We start from the raw sequence: 23,395 nt of genomic DNA, 5'->3' as shown, positions 1-23,395 counted from the left end.
TAGCCACAAAGGAGGCTGGGAAATGTAGTCTTTAGATGGCACATATTGCCTCCAGGAATAAAACCGAGTACTTTTACAAAGTAGTCAGCCAGCAATATCTGCCACATGAGACTTTCAATGAATATAAAAATTCTTTTTACTAAGTTATGTAGTGACACCCTATAAAAATCCAGTTCTCAGCACTATATAATTCTTTAGTATTTTTTGCCTTTTTAAATTTTTCTCTTATGTTTTTATTAGAATAGGTACATGTGCATGCTCACATACACACACACACATCCTTGAATCCACATGAAGCTGTCATTTTTTTTATTTTGTTTTATTGCTTAAAGTATTACAAAGAGTATTACATATGTCTCCTTCCCCCGCCCCCCCCCCTTGACATTCCCCTGGTCTGCCCTACCCCCCAGTGTCTTGTGTCCATTGGTTATGCTTATATGAATGCATACAAGTCCTTCAGTTGCATTTTTAAACACTATTATTATCAGAACCTAGATCATTCAGATTTTGAAATTTTCAACTTGAATACCATGCTGTCTAGATCAGTGATTCTTTATCCTGGCTACTCTCTAAAAAGAAATATGGAGCTTTTAAAAACTATCCATTCCTTCCCTCACAATTGAATCAGAATCTCCCTACAGGTTATTTTAATGTATAGCCAGGTTGCAAACTACTGGTCTGGAGTGGGACAACCTGAGTTGCAACCTTTTGTCAACCCACCCAACCCTATCACACACCCCTCCACATCCAGGAAAAAACAATAATTAACAGTTAAAGTGAGTCAAGTGTCAGACAAAAATGGAATGTACTGGGAAAGCCTATACTTTAGGATGAGTGTCTCTTTAGAGCAGAGGTTCTCAGTCTTGGATGCATGCAAGAATCACTTAGGCAAGCATCTCAAACTCGCAGCCGGCAGGTTGCATGCCTTGTTTATTTAAACAAGTTTGACATGCTTGACCTAGAGCAGCCGTGGGCAAACTACGGCCCGCGGGCCGGATCCGGCCTGTTTGAAATGAATAAAACTATTGAAAAAAAAGACCGTACCCTTTTATGGAATGATGTTTACTTTGAATTTATATTAGTTCACACAAACACTCCATCCATGCTTTTGTTCCGGCCCTCCGGTCCAGTTTAAGAACCCATTGTGGCCCTCGAGTCAAAAAGTTTGCCCACCCTTGACCTAGAGCCTTGCTACTTATATCATTGGCCTCACCTGGAGGCTTGATAAAATGCAGAGTCTGTGGCCCTGAATCAGTCTCAGAGCTACTGAGTCAGAACTCTGGGGGCAAGGCCCAGAAATCTGTGTTTTAACTAGAGCCCCCGGAGAATTCTAGGGCCCACTAAAGCTTAAGAACCACTGACCTGCATTTTAAAAGATAATGATAACTATGCCTGGATCCTTTCCCAGGCCAATTGACTCTCTGGGCCATGGTGCCTACATCAATGAGGTTTGTGTGTCTTTTGAGCTCTCCAGGTGATCCTAATGTGCAGCCAGCGATAGAACCATTGCTAAAACCACAGCTAAAAGCTGATTGCGGAGACGGATTTACTCAGAATCAGTTATCCTAATCAGTGATGTGCTGGCCAATGTTTTAGTAATGGGCAGAGGCAGGGAAGCCCTGAGGGCAGCATTTATAAATTTCCTCCCACCATGGCTGATTTCAAGCTACTAAAGAAAGGTCATTGAACTGGGATCGGGACTGAGTTGTGGACAGAGCCCTCCAGAGCTGGCTCCAGCACATGCTGCCCGAAGTTGTTGTTGCCAAAATTGCTTTCAAAAGTACTGGATACAGTATCCCAAGTTTGTCTTGTTGTTTGTCATTGGCATTGTATCTTGACAGTTCAAAATCCCTGAGAAAATCTTTTGTATTCCAGAAGCATCCTTATAATTCTGAACCTGATTTTCATTCTTTCAAATCTTTCCATTGTTATTTGTAGTTCAGAAACTAAAAAATATACCCACCATTTATTGACCACTTGTAAATTTGTATTTGGTCATTTATTTATCAATTCCTACAACAAAATCAATATCTATTACTTTTTCCTAATTAATTAGGGGGAAGTCAGGGTCAGCAAAGTCTAGAAACTTCCCAAAGCCACACAATAATGAGTGGCAGGGCCAGGACTAGGACCTACGTCTCTTTGTCCGCAGAGCCCATATTCTTGAGCATAATGCTTAAGTGGTGGCGAAAGAAGAGATATTTTCAAGTAACCCAAGAAAGTTGATAAATCCACAGGAAGAAAGCTGGGGTATAAACCTGATTTCAGAAATCCTTACAGCAACAATAAATGAGCAACTGAGCTTATAGCAATTTATGGCAGGCTGTTACTTTGAATTAGGTTACTCAGGATTTTAGAACTGGTTTGCTTTATAATTAATCTTCCCTTCCTTTATTTTTTCATTAGTGCTATACCTTAATTATTAAATGTAACTGAACTCCATGTATTATCTGCAAATAACCACTGATTATTTGTGTTACATGTACATATAGTAAGATTTTTGAACCCTGAATAGCTCATACTATCTGAGGCATATTTATATCTCCTACAGTACCTAGCAAATTAGACACATAGAAGATTCAATACAAGTCCATCGAATAATGGAATTGACACCTTTTCTTGATGCAATGAATGAGCAAATCCAAACAGCTCTTTTAAATCCTCTCTGGGCAAGATAGAGTTTAATAATATGGAAAAAATATACTGTTCAAACAAAAAGAGACATTATTCTCAAATGAATTTTTCTAGACTCTTAGATAATCAAAACAATTTGACACTATATCTCATATATCATTAAGGTTTAAACCCACCTCCATAATCTGATATACTGCATGATAAGCATTAACATGCCATTTGAATATTAAAGTAAAAACAACTGGTTCTTAGTTTTCATTTAGTGGGAACTAAGGAAAAAGAAGAATCAATAAATACCAAATAACTTCCTGGCCTCTTTTTATCACCCTTATCTTTTAAGATTACTTCCTTTTCATATACTATTTTTTCTCTTTCCATAACTATAATAAAATATGGTCCTCAGATTAAACTTTACTCAGACTGCAATACAAACATGTCCTGAAAACATTGTATTTATGCTATAGCAGCCACAGAATGTGACCTGCTGAATATGTGGTCCACTGAAAATGTAAAGATTCTGTATTTTTGTGCCATTGATAAAGTCAACACCCGCAGAATCAATGTTAATTGTACATATTTTTTCTAAGGATAACTTCACAAAGATATTTCTGCTTCTCTTAATTTCGGAATCTTTCATCTATTGTGAAATAAAAAGGGTTAATTAATATTTAATTGTATTAATTTATTCTCTAGTTTAAAAGCTCACTTCTAAAAAGGAAAAGAAAGTTACCATGGCAAGTGGCTAATACTCCTGAATTCTTAGTTTAACTCAAGACAAAGTTTTCATAGATGAACAAAGGATTGCACAGTATGTAGCATCTGACAGCAGTAATGAAAAGTGGAGATGGGTCTGCATTTGCACTTTTCCATATATTGTGTAACATAAATATTAATGAAGGAAAGGAAAAAGTTAAACTCCAAGAATTAAGGAAAATCAAGGTTTGCCCTGGCTGGTGTGGCTCAGTTGGTTAGGCATTGACCTGTGCACCGAAAGGCTGCAGGTTGGGTTCCCAGTTGGGGCACATGATCAAGTTGCAGGCTCAGTGCCTGTGGGGGAGAGAAGGGTGGGGAGACATGCAGGAGGCAGCCCATTGATGTTTGCTTTCACATCAATGTCTCTCTCTCTCCCTTTCCTTTCCACTCTCTCTAAAAATCAATTTTAAAATCCTTAAAAAATTAAAAAATAAAGAAAAATCAAGGTTTGGAGAACCTTCTGGTTCAACATAACTGCTGTGGGTGTTGACTTTCTTGATGGTAAGCAAATACAAAACCTTTCATTTTTAATAGGCCTCATATTTGACAGATCACCGTCTGTGTTTCAGAAGCAACTTATATGTCCAAAGAGCATAAAACCACATGGCCTTGGGACTCTGCACTCTCGTTTGTGGCTCTTCCTATGGTCGTGCATTTAGGAATAGAGTCTCTAAACAGCAAAGTTGGACAGCCCTGACAACGTTCTGCATGTATGACTTTTAGACATTTTTATTCTTTAAAAATAACTGGCTTACTCAGAGGAGTTAAATAGGCTGTGGGACTTAAGGCAAGTCATGTCATGCTTCTGTGACTCCAGCTCCTATAAATGAAGAAACTGCTCCCAGTCTGAGTTACTTTTGTTTAGGAGCAAAAATAATCTAAGTCAGTGTTTATAATTAGACTTTTATAAACCATAGACTTTTATAGGGGGATCATATAATTTATCACGTAAACCATGACATTTTTTAGACTGGAAGAAACGATTAATAATTAAGCTGGGAAAACAGGCATAAACCAGAACAGTCTAGGCCAGGGGTGGGCAAACTTTTTGACTCGAGGGCCACAATGGGTTCTTAAACTGGACCGGAGGGCCGGAACAAAAGCATGGATGGAGTGTTTGTGTGAACTAATATAAATTCAAAGTAAACATCATTCCATAAAAGGGTACGGTCTTTTTTTTTCAATAGTTTTATTCATTTCAAACAGGCCGGATAGGGCCCGCGGGCCGTAGTTTGCCCACGGCTGGTCTAGGCTGAATGGGGACACACGGTCACCTTCCCTGAACAGCACTGCTGTCAGGAGAGGGTGAGAAACATTGAGACACGTGCAGCTGCTTTGCTCAGGTTTGCTCTAAAACGAGGCAGAGTGAAGGACACAGCATGTTGGCTTGGAGAATGCAGCCCCTTCGGCGACTCACCTCAGCGTGTGGCCCAGTGCTTTCCGCCCCAAAGCTGAAATACTGTCTGTTCACCTCAGGGCCTTGAGCCCTCCCAACAAGGGGACCATTGCTTCTGTGTCTCTTTTCTAATTTATAAACATTACAATTGGGCTGCTCTGTTGCACCACCCCAGGGTCACCCCACAGAGAATGCAATGTGCACGGTGCCTCGGCGTTATGTATCCCACGGGCCTTTTTCCTGCTTAGGGACAATAAAACAGATTTAGAAAGAAGGAGGAACAACTCACAAGAAATTGGTTCGCTGATTTCTGGCGGCTCTGGTTGTGTGCTCTTCCTCAGCGTAAAGTTGTGAACAGCGCGTGCACATTTCCGCAGGGGATGCCCATGTGATGATCTCCCTTCTCTCCCCTCTCTGTGCAGCGACTCCAGCCAGCTCCAGCAGCTTCACAACCAGGTCCTGCTGGAACAGCAGCAGCTGCAAAACCCATCTCCTTCGTCGCCTAAGGAGTTTCCTTTCAACATGAGTGTATTGAACTCCGTTGCTTCCCCAGCAGGGACAATGCCCAGCAAGCCTGTGAAGACCCCCTCATCGCAGGCGTTCAGCCTGGCCCGGCCCAAGCTTTTCTTCCCCTCCACCAATTCCAACACCGCCATGGCAGCCGCGGCCCCTGCCAGCTCCCCAGTGTTCACCCTGAGCAGCACTCCTCAAACCATGCAGAGGACAGTGAGCAAAGAAAGCCTCTTACTTTCTCACCCCTTTGTGCAAACCAGATCTCTAGGAGGAGTTTCCGTCCAGAATGAGCCACCCCCTCCAGGTCCAACGGAGCCAGTACAACCGCCACTCTCATTTCCCATCGCCGGCGGACACCAGTTTCAGCCCCGCTGTGTGTCTCCAAGTCCTGTCTCTCCCACCAGCCGGATTCAGAACCCCGTGGCTTTCCTCAGCTCTGTCCTGCCTTCTCTCCCTGCCATCCCACCCACCAATGCCATGGGGCTGCCCAGAAGTGCACCATCCACGTAAGTGTCGTCAAGGTTTCTCCACAGAAAAGGTGTCAGTTAAGAAGGGACACATACAAAACAGCTTGGTCTGGGACAGGAGTCTCACTGAGTGGATTCCTGCATAATCCTGTTTATTACACACAACATGGATATTGAACACCTAAGGGCTTGATCAATTTAAATAATTTTTGTAATCAAAATGTTGAAAACACCTCTACTAACACAGATTCTCTGTGCAGTGCTCAGCCTTTGCACACAACATGCCCTCCATAAGTGCCGATGACTCCTCGTGCCTTGTTGCCATCTTAACCGCTCTGATTTCTGGGCCTTTCCACACTGACTAGTGCTTTTCACGGGTGTGTTGGGTGTGACTTTATTTTACAGGCCAACCCAGGGGCTAATGAAGAAAAATACAAAGTCTCCCCAGCCAGTGAATGATGATTACATTCGTGAAGCTAAGAATGCAGTGATTCTAGACTTGGGGAAAAAAATGAATTTCAGTGATGTCAGATCAAACCAGCAGGTAAGATTGTGGGTTCCGGTGGTTTATTTCAATGTGAGGAAAGTAATTTCGCCTCATTCAGTCCTCCTTCGGATGCTCAGGTCATCTTCATTTGCTTAGGAATCAAGCAGGGCAAGAGCCCAGCTTTCTGGATCTAAAAGTTTTCAAAGCAAAAAAAATCCCCAAACAAATGCATACTCTTCAAAAGAAATCACATGCTCAGTGAGGTTGTCACTGCAGTCTTGGAAGGTAGAGCACAGATTAACCAAAGGTCAGGTAGTAAACTCCATCCCCGTGGATCTCAAGTTCTTGATTACCATGTAGTTAACTCAGTTTACCTGTTTGCAAGTGTGTACCTAAAACAGAATATGTTAAAGCAGGAGAGAGACTAGATCAATGGGTCTCAACCTTGGCTGCACATTAGAATCACCTGGGAATCTTTTTAAAATCCTGATTTCTGGGCCTCATCCTCCGGAAATTCTTTCTTTGTTATGGGGTGGGGCCACAGCATTAGTAACAAAGAAACAGAATTTCCGGAGGATGAGGCCCAGAAATCAGGATTTTAAAAAGATTCCCAGGTGATTCTAATGTGCAGCCAAGGTTGAGGACCACTGGACTAGATAGTCTGTGGACCATTCAAGCAATCCTCAGCTCGGTTTTGGCAGACACCATCACACCTTTGAGATAGTTTGATATCTGAGTTGGAGATGATCTAGACCAGGGGTTCTCAACCGGTGGGTCGCGACCCCTTTGGTGGTCAAACAACCCTTTCACAGGGGTCGCCTAAGACCATCCTGCATATCAGATATTTACATTATGATTCATAACAGTAGCAACATTACAGTTATGAAGTAGCAACGAAAATAATTTTATGGTTGGGTCACAACATGAGGAACTGTATTTAAAGGGCCAGAAGATTGAGAACCACTGATCTAGACTTTAAGGAACTGGGTCCACGCTTCTTTTTTTCTGACTCCCTCAATCCAATGTGCCTGGAGGTCTGCTCACCATTTCCTCTCAATCTTTGCATTCGTTGAAACGTGTGAAGCAGCCATTAGGCAATGTCCTGCGGTTCAATCTGTACAGATCCTTGCTTACTAGTAAGTGTTTACACTAAAGGAGAAAGAGGAAAGCCATATGTGACCATCAAGTAAAAGAAAGAGAGACTGTTTTCTTATTTGAGTCATTTATTTTTGCATTTATAAGGCGATGTGTTCTTTTAAATGCAGGTTTACATTTGAATAACCTAACTCTTGACTTATTTGCCAAGGTGGGAACTGATAGAATCTACTTTGAAATATAACATACAATTTCCATCAAAACCATATGGCAAATATTGTGGAATTTGTGACGTAAGTGCTGGAAATAAGACTGCAAGTGAGACTCCAGTTCCCCCTGACCATATGCTGTTTTCCTTAGTGTTTCTGTCTCTTATTTCCAGTGGATCCATGGATGTACAATATTTTACAATTGTGTTATATGTTGGGCAATTTTTACTGAGTGGATGCTTTTGAAAATGTGCTGCTTAAAACCTTTATAAAATTGACTTTAAATTCCTGAATTGAAGCAGAATATTTAAGCTTCCCATGATTGAGTACACTTCCCATGTATTATTTAACCAAACTACATATATTTCTGGGAGGCAAATACCAAGGCAATTATTCTTCTCTCCTGTCTTCTAGATAGAGAAACTGAGGCACAGGTGTCAAACTGTCAGTGGTGGAACTACAGCTAGCGCCTGGTCTCCAGGACACATTTCCCCTGAAACTCTGCTGCCTTTTTCAGTTTTATGACAACAGTTACCTTCAAGCCCCATAAATGTGGCTCTGTCTAGTGCAGATTTGTTTTCCTATAATACCGGCATCTATCTATGGTTGTTAATCCTTCTAAGTGACATTGAAATCAGAGCTGTGTTCAGCCTGTGTCTTTTACAATTCACAAAGGAAGCAGCAATTAAAACCCATGTAAAAATGATACCAGGTCAGCACACGAGCTGTTTGGTTAGTCTATAGGTAGATCCATGCTAACCCATGGCCCAAATCAGGAGAAAGTAGGGTTTTTCTCTTAATTACCTGAAATGTGAGCCTATAGCAACATGAAGTTCCATAAAGTTGAGTGCCAAAAACCCAGTAGAACTCCTTATTAAATCTCCATTGTGAATTAACTTCAGGGCAAATAGCAGGGACTCAGAGCAGTCTCAAAAATACCTCAGTACTCTCTTCTTTAGGGAATTATTATTTAGATTAGTTTTAGTTTGCTTTCTATGTTTAGATAATGAAAGCCAAGCTGCGTAAATACAACTCAGGAAACTACGGAGCTGTCTGAGCTGGAACACTTGCATTAGGTTGATAGATGTTGATTCTGAGGGAGTTTTGAGGAATAAAATGATGACCATGTTATAATATTGTTTTATAGTGAAAATGTCATGAAGAACTGCCTAAAATGTGGCCCATTAGTAAACTTAAGAAGAAGAAAATGTGCTTAGAAAAGTGGAGAAGAATCATAAAGAAACACTTATGTATTGATAGCTATCTATACCTGCAGTCTTCTTTCAACAGGATACAATTATCTGTTTTCTCACTTCCATGTTGGCCTACACATATGAGGGGGAGCAAGTGATTTCTTTGAAGAGTACGTATTTGTTTGGGGGTTTTTTGCCTTGAAAAAGTTTAGCTCCAGAAAGCTGGACTCTTGCCCTACTTGATTCCTAAGCAAATGAAGAATAGTACCTGTTCTAGAACATGTGTGTGGTCTAGCATTACTACATGAAAATAAACCAGAAGTCCCTAAACAGTGAATATTATTGATTACAGATCATTTCCTCCTCAGAACTCAAGCTTCTAAATTATTTTTTTTAGAAAATGGGTTTTTTTGATATACCTATCACTTTTATTTCTCTGTTGTAATATTCCAGCGTTCAACTTGTTTTATATGACAATTCTATTTATCAGTTAACATTTGCTTGTTGGTTCTTGGAACTTTGTGCAATACAAAGGTGTCATCAGATGTTCATATTTACTCAGATGTTCATATTCATTAAAATGTTTAGCTTTCTAAACTGACAACAGAGTTCCTTTGGGTTGGGGATAAGCCAAGAGAAAAGTGCCCCATTTCAAGATTTTAGGCTGCATCACTTCTTATTTTGAAGGGTATCTTTTATTCAATAGCAGTGGATCCTCAGTGAACATCAATAAAACTTAAATGGTTTAGGTTAGCAAGGTGAATCTGGGAGTCAAAGGAACCTAGGAACACAAAATGTGACGGAGCCTTCATGACCAATGATTCTAATTCTCACATGACTTAGCATGATGTTCTGAGCCTAGTTACTAGTAATATTTATTGACTACTAATTTCTAAATCTACCTAAACATATGCATGAGCACACACACATTTAGTGCCTTATTTCAACTTTCCTCCTTGACCTCATTTCTCTCTAAACCTTCCTATCTCTTTATTCTGCTCCTCCATCCCTTTTTTAAAATGAATAAAAATGAATACTTCTCCAAAACTGTCTGCAGTTCCCAGATACTGCATTGTAGGGGGGAGGGGGGAAGGGGAAGGGGGGAGTGCCTAAATCTTGCTCTACCTTTTGTTCCTTTAATCTCCTTCTCTAAACTGCCTAGTCATTTCCTCTATTTTAATCTTACCTCTTTCCTCTCTTACTATGAATTCTTTATAAAAATCCTCTTTTATGAGCAGTGTTGCCATCCATCCCTTTTGTAAAAAAATATTCCACATAGTCATTGGCCTTGCATTGCCCAACAGGACACTCTAGTGAAGTGTCCTGATGTCCTCTGCCATGGGCCCACCCACAACACACCAATCACAAGCTTCCTGGGAGCTGAAATTGGGAGGTGTCTTGTTCATTGTAGTACCCCTGATATGTCCGGCACAGAGTAGGTGTTCAGTAAATATTTGCTGAATTAACACAAAACAATAGGATTTACATTAGTTTCAGGTAGGCTAGTGAAACTCTTGACCAAGTAGAACATTTTGGAGTTGTTGCATATCTATAGAAAATATCTCACTTAACTACCCAGACTCTGATTATATCTAATTGTGGATACTATTCGCTGTGATAGCAGTCTATTTTAATCAACTGATTAAAAAGAAGAAACCTTTAAAAACCACACTGAAATTACACACGGGGGGCGGAGGGGGGGGGGAGAATCTGAAATTAAGCAAAATTGTTGTTAAGTGAACATTTAAGTATAAAATAAATCTGTGTATCTTTTAGTAATTATTCTTACGGAAAAATTTTGGATTTAAAGTATTTTTACGAGACATCTTTGAATGTAGAGTCTATGTTTTATAGAATACTAGGGGCCCGGTGCACGAAATTCGTGCACTGGGTGTGTGTGGGGGGGAGTGTCCCTCAGCCCAGCCTGCCCCCTCTCATACTGGGAGCCCTCAGGCGTTGACCCCCATCACCTTCCAATCGCAGGATCAGCCCCTTGCCCAGCCTGACGCCTGGGCCAGAGGCGTCAGGCCTGGGCAGGGGACCCTCATTTCCCCCCATCACTGGTTCTGCCCCCAGCCCAGGCCTGATGCCTCTGGCCCAGGCGTCAGGCCTGGGCAGGAGACCCCCAGACCCCTCCAATTGCTGGCTCTGCCCCTTGCCCAGGCCTGACGCCTCCGCCAGAGGTGTCAGGCTTGGACAGGGGACCCCCATCTCCCCCCGATCACTGGCTCTGGCCCCTGCCCAGGCCTGATGCCTCAGCCAGAGGAGTTGACCCTCATCACCCTCCGATCACCAATCACCGGATCAGCCCCTTGACCAGGTCTGAGGCCTCCGGCAGAGGTGTCAGGCCTGGGCAGGGGACCCCCAGCTCCCCACAGTTGCAGGCTCCGCCCCTGCCCAGGCCTAATGCCTCTGGCCTGGGCGTCCGGCCCGGGCAGCGGGGACCCGCAGCTGCAGCGGCCCCGCTATCGTGGGCTTCGCTTTAGGCCCAGGCAAGGGACCCCTAGCTCCTGGGACTGCCAGCTTCGACCATGCCCAGCTCCCATCGCTGGCTCCACCCCTACTTCCTGCTATCACTGGCCAGGGCGGAAAAGGCACCTGATTCTCTGATCATGGCTGGGGGGCAGCTCTTAGCTCCCCCCTGGGTTTCCAATCACTGTCAGTGGCAGGGGGCTTCTTCCTGCTTTCCCTTTTGCCTCTCTGCATTGTGCCTACATATGCAAATTAACCGTCATCTTGTTGGCAGTTAACTGCCAATCTTAGTTGGCAGTTAATTTGCATATAGCCCTGATTAGCCAATGAAAAGGTTATCTCCGTACGCCAATTACCATTTTTCTCTTTTATTAGTGTAGATTGTATCTCCAGTGCCTATCATAGTATTTAGCACATAGTAGGTGCTTACCATGAACTTGGCAGCAGGGACAGGAAGTAGGCTATGAAGCCTGGTTGTCTCTATTGAAAGTAGCATGTAATTATTAGATAAATAGTAAAAGAAGGCATCCCCTATGTATGTTACTCTCCAAGTTTATATGGGAATCTTTTACCCTCTGTCCATACTGTGGATCTCCCTGGGACAAAAGAGAATACATTCTCTAACATATAAGACTTTCTTTAGTGAACATTATACCTCGAGTAGGTTGGGAACCCTTGAGCAAGGCTCCTCCAGCTGTTTTTATCCGATTTGATTATTTGCCCCTGAAGCCCAGAGCAGAGGAAGCCAGCGTGAGCTCAAGGCAGTGAGTTTCTGATGATGGCCCCCATTTTGGAAATCCAAGCCTGGGCAATGACATACGTGATTGGGATGTGTCATCACACTGTGGTTCTCCACAGAAGGAAGGCACTCCCCACCACTCTGCCAATTGGAAGGAAATTTCTGCAGATGTGTCCCCAAAATCACGTGTTTCAACTTGTCAAATTATCAGCCTTAAGAGGGTTATCTTTAAAGGGAAAAAAGGAATTATATTTTCAAATGGCATATTCTTCTGAGAATTTTTTTTAGCTTTTTGTTTTCTTTCATAGAGCAACTGAACTTCTGTGAAATTCATTTTCACTTAAGGTTATACATATCAGCTGGAAAGGATAGGTCATATATCACTGATTTGATTGCCATACAGGCCAGATTTACAGAAAGAAAAATTCCTTCCTTTGAGCATAGACATTACCTACGAGCAGGTGATACAGAAACTCCTGCCATTACTCACAAAGGGGACAAGGCAAGGGAAAATGAGAATGCAACGTAAATCCAGTCCTGGAAACTCAATGTGCTGTCCACCAACAGTGGATCAGTAGTGCAACCTTTGTGCAGAACAGTGCAAAAAGCACCTTTAAATTTAACTTGAACATATTGCTTGTGTTTGCAAATTTTCTTACAAAATCTGAGTCCCATCAGTCATAACTTGGAATGACAACCTTGATTTATGTGTAACATAAATCAGCTACCCTTGGGATAACCATCCCTTAGTTGCTAAGCACCACGGAAAATGTCACTTCCTGCTCTGGAGATAGTGTGCATCTCTGTTAACACCTCAGATATAAAGATTCAGTGCTTTAGTAACAAGCCACACCATTGCATGGCTTCCCTTATTCCTGAGAATCAACTTCCCAAATACTTTATGAAATCTTTCATGGAAACTCTTTGACCTACAATATTCTGATTTTGTTTGTTACTCCTCTGTAATTTATACATAGCGTATAAGTGGTACATTAAGCAGGTATGTCTAAAAAGAATTTTTTTCTCTCCATGTCCCTATAAATTCATCTAATGGGCTAATTCTTCTGCTCCTGGCAATCTCAAATGTGAAGCTATCTCAAAACCATTGTGACCACTTTTCATTCATATAAGGTTCTCTGGTTACTGTGTTGCAAAAATACAATCTTGATCCAGTCATACAAAATGTCCAGTCCTGGTAGTAACCAACACTCCAATCCTTAATGAAAACTAACACCCACACACAAACCCCCTCCTTCACCAGGGACTTCTGCAAGATACGGACCTAAATAGCCAGGAAGGGAACCATGGCCAGCTTCGCTCTTTTTTTGCCCCCTCTTGCCCCACTTCTCCAACTGCTATTTCTGACTCCTTCCTTTCCCAACCATGGAGTGACAAAAGCTGACCCCACACTGGCTTTGTGTCGCGTGTGACCCACGTGTGCATGACGAGAGCCATCACAGTCCTCTGCCCTGGAACAATGCAGGAGTGCAGGCCACTCAAAGCTGCCTGAGCTTGGCCACCAACAAAAGTCCACCTCACTCTTCACTCCAGATTTCTTAGGCAGGAGCGAGACCTGGCTAGACTTCAGGTGAAAGGGAGGTCCCCAGGGGCTGGAGGTAGAGGTAGGACACTCACAGACATTAATAACTCTCTCCAAAGTCCTCTCACTGGATCTTCTCCCTCCTGATTCTTGTATCTCTGATGGAAGTGAAGGCTTTAAATCATCCAACCTATCCTTAAACACCAGCTTTGAAATTTCTGGAAAATAGTTTGTCTCCGAACTCACTTGTTTTCTGATATGTAGCCCATCTTGGTGCCCCAGTAGAAACTTCCAGCTAAAATCTGCTTACAACTATATGCTCCATAGTTACAAATAGTATTTTAATTAAAGTTATTGGGGTGACATTGGTTAACAAAATTATATGGTTTCAAATGTGCAATTCTATAATACAACATGTGTATATTGTATTGTGTGTTCACCACCCAAAGTCAAGTCTTCTTCTGTCACCATATATTTGACCCCCTTTACCCTTTCCTACCTCACCCCCAACGGCCCTTCCCTCTGGTTACCACTGTTGTCTGCATCTAGGAGTTTTTGTTTGTTTGTTTACCTTTTGTTCATTTGTTGCTTTCAGTATTAATTCCCACATATAAGTAAAATCCTATGGTTATTGACTTTTTCCTTCTGACTTATTTCGCTTAACAAGATATTCTCAAGATCCACCCATGTTGTCACAAATGGCAGGGTCCCATCTTTTCTTATGGCTGAGTAGAATTCCATTGTATGTATGTATGTACCACATCTTTGTCCAATCCTCTATTGAAAGACACTTCAGTTGTTTCCAGGTCTTGGCCACTGTGAATAATGTTATAATGAACATGTGAACAAATGTTTTCAAATTTTTCAGATAGATACCCAGAAGAGGGATTGCTGGGTCATTTGATAACTCTATCCGTAATTTTTTGAGGAATGTCTATACTGTTTTCCATAGTGGCTGTACCAATTTACATTCCCACCAACAGTGAATGAGGGTTCCTTTTTCTCCATAACCTCTCAAACAGTTATTATTGCTTATCTTGTTGATAATAGCCATTCTAACAGGTATGGGATGGCATCTTATTGTGGTTGGATTTGCATTTCCCTAATAGCTAGTGAAGAGCATCTTCTCATATCTGTGGGCCATTTGTATGTCTTCTTGGGAGAAGTGTCCATGGAGGTCCTCTGCCCAATTTTTAATTGGATTGTTTGTTTTTTGTTATTGAGTTGTATGAGTTATTTATATATTTTGGATATTAACCCTTTATCAGAGGTGTTGTTTACAAATATCTTCTGCCATTTTGTTGGTTGCCTTTTTGTTTTATTGTTGGTTTCTTTTGCTGTGTGGAAGCTTTTTAGTCTAATATAGTCCCACTTACTTTATTATTGCTTTTACTTCCTTTGCCTTTGAGGTCAAATTAATAAGACACTCTCTAAAACCAAGGTCCATTAGTTTAGTACCTATGTTTTCTTCTATGTAATTTATTATTTCAGGTCTAATATTTAGGTTATTGATCCATTTTGAGTTAATTTTTATGTATGGTGACAAATAGCAGTCTAATGTTATTCTTTTGCATATGGCTTTCCAATTTTCCCAGCGTCATTTATTGAAGAGGCTTCTTTTCTCCATTGTATATTTTTGGCTCCTTTAGCACAAATTATTTGCCCATATACATGTGGGTTTATTTCTGGGCTCTCAATTCTTTTAATATTTTAAAAATAATTCACTGAGTGTTCTATTCTCATCATCCTCCCGATTTGTAGTATTGGTAAAACAATAAATATTTAACCAGTATGTATACATTTACAGTATAACAAAATATGCATATTTTCATCATATTGCTTCTGTAGTCCCTTGTGTTAAATCAATTCAAACATCTTAAATTCTGTAAAATCAGGCCCCATCTTGATAAAAATCATCAAAACAAATTCCGGATTCCTCAAAGATGTGGTAGAGTTGGAACATGTGCTTGTCCCCATGTCATTCATGTATTCACTCATTCTTCAGATACTCACTGAGTACTTGCCATGAGGCAGGCATTCACTATTTAGATGCTGTTGATCTAGTGGGAAGCAAGATAAACAAGATCTCTGCTCTTATGAAAGTAACATTCCAGTGCTTAGAGATATTTAATCTTTCAATCAAGAAACAAGCAAACAAGAAAAATACTAGATAGCAACTGGCATTAGACAGGAAATTAGAGTGCAGAGTTATTTTATTTTTTAAAATATGTTTTCACTGACTTTTAGATAGAGAGGAAGGGAGAGGAAGAAAGAGAGAGAAATATCCATCAGCTGTCTCCTGCACACCCGCACTGGGCATCACCCGGGAATTGAACTGGTGACCTCCTGGTTCATGGGTCAATGCTCAACCACTGAGCCACACTGGCCAGGCTGGCGAGTTACTATAGATCAGTGGTTCTCAACCTTCCTAATGCTGCGACCCTTTAATACAGTTCCTCATGTTGTGGTGACCCCCAACCATAAAATTATTTTCGTTGCTGCTACTTCATAACTGTACTTTTGCTACTGTTATGCATCGTAATGCAAATATCTGATATTCAGGATGTATTTTCATTGTTACAAATTGAACATAATTAAAGCATAGTGATTAATCACAAAAACAATATGTAATTATATATGCGTTTTCCGATGGTCTTAGGCGACCCCTGTGAAAGGGTCGTTCGACCCCCAAAGGGGCCGCGACCCACAGGTTGAGAACCGCTGCTTTAGATGAAGTGGCCTGGGAAGACTGCTTTAGGGAGTTGACCTTTAAGCTTGATAGGATATGACAGGGAGAGTGAGTGAAAGGAATTCAGGATAAGTACTAGATTTACGGTTTAAATGGGTACTCAAAGGGTGGTCTGAGAACCTGCGGCAATCTGCAAGCTGTCCCCTCTCCACCTTGGGATAAGTACAGAAATGGAGAGTAACCATTAAGAAATTTTGATAGTAACTTGACAGAGAAATTTTATGTCTACTAAACATAATAATTTTGAATGCTTTTAAATTTTCATTTTTCTAGTAATTCATTTTTACAAAAGTACAGGTTGGACATTTTTAGAAATGTGGGGAAAAGACAATGTGGGGAAACTCTGGCTTTTAACCACTTAACCAAGTGGATGAATCAAGATGATATTTCCTGAGATGAGAAAGAGCAGGGTAGGAGTGTCTCTTGGGGGATGGAAAGCAAGTGGGCCTATTTTGGACCATGGTCAGTTCGAGATGCCCATTGGGCACCCAAGCCATGATGCAGAGTAAATTGTTGGGTATAATACTCTCATGATACAGAGTAGATCATTAGGTATATGAGTTTTGGGGAAAGACCAGGCTTGGAGATAAGACTTGGAGCTATCAGCATACAGAAGGCATCTGAAGCTATGGGATTGGATGAGATCACCTATCTAGGATTAGGAGCTAGAAGAGAAGACAGATAAGGAGCAGCCAGAGAAAGAGAAGGAAAACCAGTATGGTGTCATTAAAACCAACAGAAGAAAATGTTTCAAAAAGGAGTAAGTAGCCATCTGTATCTAATGCTGCTAAGAGGTCTGGTAAGGTAAGAATAGATAAGTGACAACTGGATATGGCAGATTTGGAGACCCTAACAATAGTAATTTCAGTGGAACAGTGAGAACACAATCCTTACTGGAGTAGGTTAACAAGAGACTAAGTGGTATGGAAATTATCCTGTAACAATATAAAATTGTTTCAAGTAGTTTTGTTGTGAAGGGAGCAGAGAGATGCAATGAAGACCTATGTGAAGTCAAGGAAGATTTATTCGAGACAGATTTTCCTCAACTATGCAGATGGGAATGTCCAGTAGAATCAGGACATTGGTAATGCAGACATGCATCAGAATGCAATTCAGAAAAGCTTAGCCAAAATACCAGATAGGCAGTTCTACATATTGAAATGGATATTAATAGTAGTAGTGGAAATTACATTCCATCTTCATTCCATTCCCTACAGGATTCTACTGGGGCTCCATGCTCAAGGTGAGGAATCGGGATTCACTAAGGCAGTTTGGGATTATAGTAGAGATACTGAAATCTCCTTTAGTGCTCATGGTGAGGAACTGGGAATGGTACATGCCTGGATTATTGGGGTTCCATGATATAAATCTAACATCTGAACCTTAAAATGTTGCTCCTTCAAATTATAATGACACCTTCGACCTCACCCATAGAAATTGAAATTGAAGCATGTTTGCCATTTTGACAGGAGTACAAAATTTCAAGCTTTGAGCAGAGACTGATGAATGAAATAGAATTTCGCTTGGAACGTACCCCTGTGGATGAGTCCGATGATGAAATCCAACATGATGAGATCCCCACGGGCAAGTGTATTGCTCCCATCTTTGACAAAAGACTCAAGCACTTTCGAGTCACAGAAGGCTCTCCAGTCACATTCACCTGCAAAATTGTTGGAATACCTATCCCAAAGGTAAGGGAAGATGACCAGCCAGTTGGCAAAGCAACAACATAGAACTGCAGACATTACCTTAAGAAAGTCTTAGCAGACTCCAGTGAAATATCTACTAGGGGAATAAAAACCAATACCAGAGCCCTGACTACATAGCTCAGTTGGTTAACGTGTTGTCCCAATAGCCAAGGTTGCAGATTGATCCCTGGTCAGGGTGCATATAGGAAGCAACCAATGAATGCATAAATAAGTGGAACCATAAATTTGATGTTTCTCTCTCTCTCTCCTCTTTCTCCTCTTTCTCCTCCTCCTTTCCCCTTCCTCCCTCTCTTTAAAATCAATAAAAATAAAAATTGGGGGGGAAAAAAAGCCCAAGCCTGGCTAGCGTGGCTCAGTGGTTGAGCGTCGACCTATAAACCTAGGAGGTCAGGGTTTGATTCTCCATCAGGGCATATGTCTGGGTTGTGGGCTTGACCCCCAGTGTTGGGTGTGCAGAAGGCAGCCAATCAATGATTCTCTCTCATCATTGATGTTTCTATCTCTCTCTCTCCCTCTCCCTTCCTCTCTGAAATCAATAAAAAATATATATATTAAAAAAAACAATACCAGAAAGTTAACAAAATCCAGTAATTTGACTAAAAGAGACAGTCAGGAATAGGATTGTTAAGTAGGCCAAAAATAAATCAAACTTATGGGTAAATTAGAATTTTATTAAAATTTTAAAGTAATCTTCTTAGTCATGATCCTCTGTTTTGGGCTATTGAGTCTCTCAACCATCACTCTCGCCAAATTGATATATTTGTTTTCACACTTATTGAATATCCACAGTGTGCCTGTTGTTGTACAAAGTGAGCTATATTTGTATCATTACTGTTAGGTTGGTAAATGCTAAAAATGTCATATCATTATCACTGGCTGCTGAAAAATTTTATGAGTCATCAGATTTTTTGGCAGTCAGCTGAGAGAAGGATTTACACCCAGTATGGCTGCGGCAAGGAATCTCTCCACTCTTCTTTCACAAAGGTTAATTAGCATGGCATTGGCATGTATGGTTAGATAACCAGGAAATGTAGAGGAGGGCAGCTGCAACCTGTAATTAATCCCACCCCTTCCCCTCTTTGAGAGAGCTCCTTGATACATACAGAATTTAACCTGAGAAATATATATGTATATATTCAAATTTTAGCCAGATGAGAAATGTAGTGAGTGAATCCTGGCCTCATTCTATTTGGCATAAGAAACTGTAGCCGAGACCGGTTTGGCTCAGTGGATAGAGCGTTGGCCTGCGGACTGAAAGGTCCCAGGTTCGATTCTGGTCAAGGGCATGTACCTGGGTTGCGGGCACATCCCCAGTGGGAGATGTGCAGGAGGCAGCTGATTGATGTTTCTAACTCTCTAGCTCTCTCCCTTCCTCTCTGTAAAAAATCAATAAAATATATATTAAAAAGAAAAAAAAAAGAAACTGCACTATCCTTTCAAGCAAGGTGAGCTATTCCAGGCCCTGAGATCTAAAACTGCAGAAGACTTGAGCCTGTAATGGGATAGGATAATGGGAATAGGATAATGGGAAAAGATTCAGGCTCCTGGTTTTCTTTATTTTGCCTCTGAAAACACGTCTGGTTCTTAAGGTAACTTTTAAAAGTAATTACGAAGTAAAAAGTAATTACGAAGTACAATAAAAATAGTCAAAAGCTTTATCTCTATCCTAAATTATATAGAATTTTTAACTTAAGTATTGTATAAGTGCAGGAGCACATCACACTGTTTTTAATATGTTTTATAATTTTTCTCAGTGTTTTGTAAGAGATGTCACTTATAAAGATGGGAATCAGCCCTTGCCTCACCCTACTCCCTACTTCATTACTCCTTAAAGATGTACAGAACAATGTATTTCCTCCTTGATTATCTTTCATTTCAGGTCTATTGGTTCAAAGATGGGAAGCAGATTTCCAAGAGAAACGAGCACTGCAAAATGAAGCGAGAAGGAGACGGGACATGTTCTCTGCACATCGAGTCCACCACCAGTGATGACGATGGCAACTACACCATCATGGCTGCCAACCCCCAGGTGGAGATGCAGAGCTGTGCTGCAGGCCGAGGAAGGCGCAGTTGAAGTCATAAATGATAACTTGAGAAGTGCGAGTTACTAAGGATTGCTGAGGAAAATGAATGAGAAGCATTGTGATTGTGTGTAACTAGAGCACAGTATCACAACTTAGAAGACCAGTTAGCCACTGATGGGTCCCTCAACCCCTCAGCCTTTGTCAAAGGGCATTAGTGATATCTATTCACTACGAACACATCCCAGACCTATTGGGCTTACTCTTGTGTATATCAACTCATTGAATTTCTTGAAGAGCCAAATTAATCTATCAAAGAATTTGTTGTTTTTGTTATTTAGAGAAAAAGCAAATTACTTCACACAGTCTTGTGAATATCTCTCAAACTCATAATCTCCTTTTTTGGGGGGTAAAAGTTAGAAGGCCATAATATTTTGCTTTCCTTTTCTGAATAAGATTAACTTAAACTTTCCCTAAAAGATATGGCTGAATAAATATGTTCAATTACCATTAGGATAGTAATTTCTACTCTCACCCACTCTTTATATTAAAATATTAGTTTTGAAGGTAATCTTTAATGAGGGAAGTATAAGAACAGTTGGCCATGATCTCTGTGTGTGGCTGCAGATAATGTTACATGCACAAGAATTCATTTTTTTAATTTGTGCTCTGTTTATTTCTCAACTTAAAAATGGAAGTCATCAAAATGTTCTTAAAAATCCCTCCCCCTGGAATATGAACAATGATTTAAGGAGTCATATTATATTTTATCCCTCCCAAAGAAAACTTATAATAGTTAGGTTCATGTTCATGTCCAGAAAAGTTTATATAATTTGAAAAAAAAGTAGAATTCTTATTTTAATCTTATTCATTTTCTTAGGGGAGAATCAGCTGCTCTGGCCACTTAATGGTACAAAGTTTGCCTATTCGCAGTCGACTAACATCTACTGGTCAGTCTCACAGGTAAAGACAATATGAATCTTCCTTCTCTAGCCCCTCCCAAGCAGCCACCGGTACTTAATGTGTAATCCTCCACCTGTAGCATCAGTGTCACCTGGGAGCTTGTTGCAAATGCAGAATCCCACACCCCACTTCAGGATTACATTTTAATACTATCCCCAGGTGACTCATAAGCACACTAAATTTGAGAAGTACTGGTCTACAGCACACTTTTTAAAAAAAATATATTTTATTGATTTTTCACAGAGAAGAAGAGAGAGGGATAGAGAGTTAGAAACATTGATGAGAGAGAAACATCGATCAGCTGCCTCTTGCACACCTCCTACTGGGGATGTGCCCACAACCAAGGTACATGCCCTTGGCCGGAATCGAACCTGGGACCTTTCAGTCCGTAGGACGACGCTCCACTGAGCCAAACCGGTCAGGGCTACAGCACACTTTTCATGCTTTGAAATTTGTAACCATCAGTGGCACCTGTGTACATATAAATCAGACTCTTTAGATTAAATTACCATTTTTTCTTTAATAAAGTAAAAACTGTTAATGATTATATACATATAGATTGAATGTTGTTGATGTTGTCTCCAATATACCAATTTTCTCCAATAAACCACTTGGCTTTCTTCTTCTCTGATTTTACTAACCACTAAGAGGAAGAAGCATGGCTTTTCCTTGAGTCTTACAGAGACCATAAAATCTTAGCAAAGCATTCCATAGTTGCTGACATGGATGAATTAAATGTGACTTACCAAAGAACAAAAATAGTGACTCATGTTTCAAATGCAGTATTTCACCACCATTGCACTATACCTCCTCCTCCTCCTCCTTCTCCTTCTTCTTCTTTTTCAAGAACAGCTGTTACTGTTGGTCAGTCTGAACCAGTAAGTTCATGATAATCTTTAATGGTCTGCCATAATTTATAGGCAGGTCAAATTTTATTACTCAGAGACACAGGGATTGCAGCTGCCTTGTTCTGGGCAATAAACAGGACTTCTCTTTTGGATCTCATCTGAGGTTCGACTTGAATACTGATATATTTGTTTATTTTGAGACTTTTGAACAACTGGTCAAACCCAAGAAGAGCTGAGCGACTTAACCCAGAATGACTTCAGAGAGAAAGAAGCTAAAGCCTGTTTATTTGATTACAGATCTTACAAGATAATCCCACAGTGTATGAGATACTTACCACGTTGTTTTTTTACATGAGCGTCACACCACTATTTATATTTATTATTTGTTTATGGTCCAGCAACACCCTTTCCCTCCCTCACCGCCCTGCAAAAAAAAAAAAAAAAAAAAAAAAAAAGTGTTCTCCAGGTCCTATAGCCATGCCCGCATGCCTACTGTCATCAACTTGTAAACTGGTTTCTGTATTTAATGCCTGAATACCTTTGTTGTTACAGAGGAAGGTCCCGAGTGCAAGAAAGAGAGAAGGAGCCCCTACAGGAACGCTTTTTCCGACCACATTTCCTGCAGGCTCCTGGGGATATGGTAGCTCATGAGGGGCGCCTCTGTCGGCTCGACTGTAAGGTAGACCCTAGCACCCGTCCCTGGTTCCGGATCGGTTCACATTTTGCAATTGTTTGCTTGTTTGCACTTATTTTTGTTTGTGTTTATTTTGTGTGGTGTCTTTTGTTTGTTGGTTGGTTTTTTCCAAGGAAGAGGGGACTGGGGAAGGGAGAGAGATCACTTCCCCCCACCCACCCACAATGCTCAGTGTTTAATACCAGACAAAAGTATTTCATGAAATTTTTAAATTGTTATATCTTTTTTTTTTTAAGCTTCACTTGAGGAAATCAATTTTTCCATTGATTTTTAAAGAGAGTGGAAGAAAGAGGGAAAGACAGAGAGAAATATCAATGTGAAAGAAACACATCAGTTGGTTGCTTCCTACATGAGCCCCAAACAGGGTCTGGGCTGAGAAACCTGCAACCCAGGTAATGTCATTGACTGGAATCGAACCGGGACCCTTCAGTTCGCAGGCTGACACTCTATCCACTGAGCCAAACTGGCTAGGGCTTAAATTGTTATATCTTCATAATGGTATCATATTGAGTTAATGCTGTGTTTGTAAAAGACAACCAGAGAGGTGTTATAATTCCATTTTCCTTGTGGTGCCTGGAAAGTCTTTATTACTATGAAGCCAAAAGTGTGACTTTTCCATCCTTAGAGCAAATTGCTGTGAGATAGAGCCTTTTAAAAATTATAAGCATGGCCTGACCAGCATGGCTCAGTGGTTGAATGTCGACCTATAAACCAAGAGGTCACAGTTTGATTCTCGGTCAGGTCACATGCCCGGGTTGCAGGCTCGATCCCCAGTGTGGGGCATACAGGAGGCAGCCAATCAATGATTCTCTCTCCTCATTGATGTTTCTCTCTCCTCCTTCTCCTTCTCCTCCTCCTCCTCCTCCTCCTCCTCCTCTTCCCTTCCTCTCTGAAATCAATAAAAATATATTTA

At 40.9% G+C, this 23,395-nt stretch overlaps 1 protein-coding gene across 2 annotated transcripts in view; it reads left to right on the top strand.

Moving 5' to 3' along the window:
• MYPN (myopalladin) overlaps positions 1-23,395 on the top strand; it is an 87,092-nt gene that overhangs the window by 51,909 nt on the left and 11,788 nt on the right. For both annotated transcript variants that reach the window (XM_059662559.1, XM_059662558.1), the window contains exons 11-16: positions 5,206-5,802; positions 6,169-6,307; positions 17,717-17,938; positions 19,836-19,985; positions 20,858-20,940; positions 22,341-22,467. In XM_059662559.1, coding sequence (XP_059518542.1) covers positions 5,206-5,802; positions 6,169-6,307; positions 17,717-17,938; positions 19,836-19,985; positions 20,858-20,940; positions 22,341-22,467 — 1,318 coding nt within the window. The remainder of the gene's footprint in view (positions 1-5,205; positions 5,803-6,168; positions 6,308-17,716; positions 17,939-19,835; positions 19,986-20,857; positions 20,941-22,340; positions 22,468-23,395) is intronic.

This window comes from Myotis daubentonii, chromosome 13 (genome assembly GCF_963259705.1).
Source record: "Myotis daubentonii chromosome 13, mMyoDau2.1, whole genome shotgun sequence".
Classification (NCBI taxonomy): Eukaryota; Metazoa; Chordata; class Mammalia; order Chiroptera; family Vespertilionidae; genus Myotis; species Myotis daubentonii.
Note: the sequence above shows the minus strand (reverse complement) of the source record. Positions and strands in the feature narration are given on the sequence as shown.